The sequence below is a fragment of the Triticum dicoccoides genome, chromosome 3A (genome assembly GCF_002162155.2).
Source record: "Triticum dicoccoides isolate Atlit2015 ecotype Zavitan chromosome 3A, WEW_v2.0, whole genome shotgun sequence".
Lineage (NCBI taxonomy): Eukaryota > Viridiplantae > Streptophyta > Magnoliopsida > Poales > Poaceae > Triticum > Triticum dicoccoides.
In genome coordinates this window covers 468,455,610-468,460,718 of record NC_041384.1, presented here as the reverse complement: position 1 = coordinate 468,460,718, position 5,109 = coordinate 468,455,610, and the positions used below count along the sequence as shown (strand labels likewise).

Here is a 5,109-nt window from a genome sequence, read left to right as displayed (position 1 = left end):
TCCCGATGCAAATGAGTGGGGCAGATTCCGGTGAAGGTGGTCGCCGTGTGCTATCCAGCAATTTCGCATATCCATGATACTAGTATATGATACTCCCCATTACAACTAGCCTCAGGGCGCCCCAAACTCATGCAATTTCAGAAGATTCCTGACGTAACTGATCCTTTGTCCTCCCCTTTTTTAGCTAGCTCAACCCTGAACACAACTTTGAGGATTTTACCAACTGGATGCTATTCTCGTGTAAAAAAAAACACTCTTATATTATGGAACGGAGGGAGTATAACTTAGCTCTTTCCAGGGTATCATAAACACTAAAGGTTTTTTCATCCTCACTATCTGAGTATCACTATTCAATAAAAACTCCCTGAGTTCCCACACAAAAAAGAAAAAAAAAATTATGATTCGGACAAACTAGCATTAATGTACCAGCTTCTGAGCTTTGCATGTGCTCCTTAATCCTCCACTCAATACAGCATGAAAACATTTTTCTTATCTAATAAGTAACACACAGTGAGAACAATCAACGCATAGCTGATCATTCGAGTAATGTTCAGTGTCCATTCACAACGCGTGCTCCTCGATCATCACATAGCCCGGGAGTCTGGGACACAACCAACACGTAGCTGACATCTGGACGTCGCACTTTTGGTACCCGTCCTAACCAAATACATACCTTCTGTGTACTCACATTTCCTTGACCCGTTTCTGTATATTAACATGGGGCATCACATGGAGTTGGAACCAGCAGCGGTGAGCTCGGCATCGACAAATTCTGTGATCCTCTCGAGGAGCAGGTCGAAGTCGTCCTGGGACTTGATGAGGCTTATCCTCGTGTACCGGCTGCTGGCGTCGTTCCAGACGCCGGACCGTGTGATTATCTTCGCCTTGAGCAGCACGTCGGAGCAGTCACTGTCTTCCTCCCTCTCACACTTGACCCACGCATAAGCTGCATGCCAACCGAATCAAACATCAACCATAGTTTCAAAATCTGAACGTGTTTCAGCAAGTCGATGCGTCACCTGGGGATGGATCCCTGATCTTGTCGAAGTAGGTGCAGTACTGCGGAGGGATGTTCTGCAGCGAGATCCGGCGGGAGCGCGACACGACGGCGCTGAGCTTGCGCCACTTGGCTCTCATCACGTCGTGCCCGAAGGCGAAGATGTCCTCCTTGCCGTGCAGGTTGGCCAGTATGGTCTTGAAGATGGCGAGCATCCGGAGCTGGGTGTCGCGGGACACGCCCATGGTGTTCTGCATGATGTAGTCGTTGACCCTCTTGGCCACCTTCTCGTCCCTTATCAGCGCCCACCTGCGCAGTGCAACACATTATATGTGTGTGCAGTATGTCTATTGTTTTCCGCGTGGGTGCGTGTGCGTACCCGAATCGACTGCTGGCATGGCCGGAGAGCTTGGAGGTGGTGAAGAGCATGACGTCCGCGTCGGAGGGCGCGGGGATGTGCGTGAAGTGCGGCCAGAAGTAGGCGTGGTCGAGGATCGCCGACGAGCCGACGACGACGGGCTGGTGGAGCAGGGCGTCGGGGTTGTTCGGCGACGTCACGAACTCGATGACGTCCTCCTTGGTGGTGGAGTTCCCCGACGCTTTCGCCCACATGGAGGTGTTCCCGGCCCATTTGTACTCCCGGCTGTCGAACAACACGATCTGCGTTCTGTAAGCCTGCATGATGTATCAAATCAACAAACAGAGTAGATTAGATCGATCCGTGGCTAATAATCTAGAAAAAGGCACACATAAAATAACAGCACTGACCGGGTAGTACGGCGTGGTGGCGACCACGTTGGCCGTCGAGCCGGAGTTGCTGTCTGGGGACAGGGCGTACACCAGCGCGTTGATCAGCTGCATGGAGCCGGTGGCGAAGACGATTTGCTTGTCGTCGGCGACGGCGTTGCCGACGGCCCTGTGCAGCCGCCTGATGCAGCGCTCGAGCTCGACGGACTGGAAGAGACCGTCGGTGGCTCTGTAGCTCATGCGGTGCCATCCGGAGACCACCACGGCGCTGGCCTCCGCGTGCCGCATCCAGTATGGTTCCAGGAACATCGGGTCCCCTCTGCGCAAATTATTAAGAAAACCAGTACCCTGACATTAGCACGTTGAGAGAAAAGCATCACTACACAGCCGCCGGCGCCCTCCGATAAAAATATCGCGAAAAGATGAAGTTGAGGCTCCACGAAACCAAGCGCTTTAAGATGGCGCCTTTAGAAAGGACACGACACAACAACATCATCATCATCCGATTGAAATATCAGATTTTCATCGAAAAGGCGACAAAGGGACCGAGCAACCACAACAGAGGCTTTAGGAAGATAGGGGCACCTGTGTGGCTGTGTCTGGCCAAACCAGACAGGGTTTTCACCCCGGCACGTAAACTCCGGCTTTGACTTAGTGGGTCAGGCAAGAACACAGCTACCTACCGGTGTAGAACATTGAGACGATAGCCACCACACCACCCACTCGGCCATGGCCACTAGCCGCCCGCACCTGAGTTGCAAGCTCAGCCTAGAAGTGTTAAGGAGTATTTGTATTGGTTTAGAAGTCTTTATTAGTCTATGTTTATTTCCTTGCACATCAAGTCATGTGTAATGTATATATGTTCTTTGAGCTTTTAATAAAGTTAAGTTGCTTTTCTAGCATGGCATTAAAGTCTAGGTTTAGATCTCCAGACGTTGCAACTCGTTTTTATGATCCACTAGATTTTTTTTCAGTTTGTCTAATTCACATATAGATCTTTTTTAAGGATGTCATATTTAAGTTTCCACAAGTATATAATGTAGCAACAAAAAAAACTAGGAAAAATAAACAAAAACAAAGTAGACATCAATTTAGATGTGACATACCACGTTCACACCAGTGCCCCCGATTGATAACCGCGTTGCAGGCCAAATTGGAGTCGCCTCATCCAGCTCTGCTCTCTGCCCGCGTGTGCTCCTCTTAGAGCAACTCTAGCAGACCCCGCATCCCGCCGGCCCGCAAAACTCATTTGCAGTTCGCGCAAAACCGCTTTTGCAGGCCGGTGCGGACGGCCGCAGATGCAGACCCCGCATAACGGACCCGTAAAAAAGATATTCACGGAATGTGCCTTTTTACGGGTCGGTTTTGCGGGGTCTGATCTGGCGCAGCTCGTCCCGACCCGGAAAATCTAAATTTACACCTTAATTTGATCCAACATAATGCATTTCTTTGCTTTTTCAACTATATTGGATAGATAAGACATCACCAAATCTTTGCTAGAATAGCAAGACCAAAGAAAACAAGAACCACAAGTACCCATTTTAGAAGATTTCTAACTTCCATAACTGCTCCCACTAGTTGGACTAATATCTTCTCCATGCATTCATTGTTGATCCGCGGATTCTTTATTTTGCATTCTTCTTTCTTCATCTTTGGTCGAAAGAAGTAGACGTTGCTTCCCCTCTAGTTGCACATGCAGCCGCATCATTGCCTTCGATTCTTCTAAGGAGTGCGTGAACGTCTATTATGTTTCTTTCTATCAACAAATCAATGTATTCGCCCTCCCAAAACCAAAATGAGCATCCATCTTCCTACACACATGAGTGAGCATGTTCAAAATGAGCTACCGCAATTGAACCAAATAATGAGCTATCAAAATGAGCTACCACAAGTGTATGTATCCCGTCGTTTTCGCATTTGAAGAACACCCATCTGGGGTGCTTCGGCGTGCCCGAAGTGAGCCGCAACACTTTCCGCGTGCAGTCGTCGCACTCTAGAGTGGCATCGGCAAGCCACAAGACGCTGCGCGGGCGCCGAGCCCGGTGGACGGCCGGATGAATCCATGCCCGCAAACCTTCGGCGACGGCGGGCGGACGAAGCAGTACCTTCATGCGGCAATGCGCCTTTGCCTAGGCTACGGGAGAGGCTCCCAACCACTGCATCGCTTGGGGCAGCAACCGGCGGCCCGCGATGACGTGCCACAGATCTGCAAAATCCGGCGGCCCGCCGACGCAGGGGGGAAGGGAGGGGAGGCCTCGTGCCCGTGGCGGCCTTCCGCCGTGCTCCTGCCGGCTGCTTTCGCTGGAATCTTGGGCGGCGGCCGGCGGCGGCGCGAGGGAGGAGAGGAGGGGTGGTTGGTGGAAGAAAGCGCGGGATGAAATGTCCCCCGTCACCAACCGCTTCTGCTTATATGTAGGGCACCGCAGCCGCGAGGGGGAAACGTGTGTTTTCCCGGGTTGGGCTCGGGGTTTTGCCGCGCCCCCTAAAAATTTTTGTGGGTCGGGGCGGGATGCGGGGTCTAATCGGGCTGGTTTTTCCGCCCCGACCCGCATTTTGGCTGTTATTTTACGGGTCGGGGCGGGATGCGGGGTCTGCTAGACTTGCTCTTACACCAGTGCGCCCGATCGGTAACCGCGTTGCAGGCCAAATTGGAGTCGGCTCGTCCAGCTCTGCTCTCTGCCTGCGTGTGCTCCTCTTGACCCACGTGATTGCCTACATGCGAGCTTCTTCCTGTTGTTACTGGGTGCTAGCTAGCTACTTTCTACTGCTAGCGTGCTACTCCTACCTCTCTGCTCGCTTGCTACTTTGCTGCTATTCTGCTGCTTTTGGCCTCGTCGCCATGATTTTCTTCCGCTCCTATCGCATCTAGTTCATGTATGCTTTTTAGCTTCTTAGTTTTCTATAATTTCTGTCGTGTCCATCAAATCCGTTGATATTTTGTGTTTTTTATGTCACGCCAGTCCATCAAACTTTTGTCCGTCAGCCTTTTTCTGGTCATTGTCCTCTCTATAGGATTTTTGTGGTCTCTTTTTGCATTGTTGATCTAAACCCATTCTCTTGCCGCCGAGCTTCTTTTGCCGTCGGTTTTCATGGGCCATGATTCTTTAAGCAATGCTTCTTCTTTTGATGTGCCATCTTCTTTTGACAACCCATCTTCTCTTGATACTTCTCTTGTATCTTCTATTGATGCGGTGTCTTTCTCTGATGTGCCATCTCTTCGTTATCCCCTTTGACGACTCGACAGGTTTTGAAGACTCTTCATGCTACGACGACACTCTCAAGACACGGATTTGGCATATCATTTTTTAGCATTACACTTCTTCAAATGCACTGCTATTGCATACGCTTTGCATTTGAGGGGGGGG

The 5,109-nt window shown here is 50.7% G+C and overlaps 1 protein-coding gene across 1 annotated transcript in view; it reads right to left on the bottom strand.

Annotated features, from left to right (window-relative positions):
- Positions 1–414: 414 nt before the first annotated feature.
- LOC119268612 (tryptophan aminotransferase-related protein 3-like) overlaps positions 415–5,109 on the bottom strand; it is a 37,566-nt gene continuing 32,871 nt past the window's right edge. The window contains exons 2-5 of the mRNA XM_037550277.1: positions 1,766–2,063; positions 1,377–1,672; positions 1,020–1,306; positions 415–946 (exon numbers count right to left, since the gene is read on the bottom strand). Coding sequence (XP_037406174.1) covers positions 726–946; positions 1,020–1,306; positions 1,377–1,672; positions 1,766–2,063 — 1,102 coding nt within the window. The 3' untranslated portion in view covers positions 415–725. The remainder of the gene's footprint in view (positions 947–1,019; positions 1,307–1,376; positions 1,673–1,765; positions 2,064–5,109) is intronic.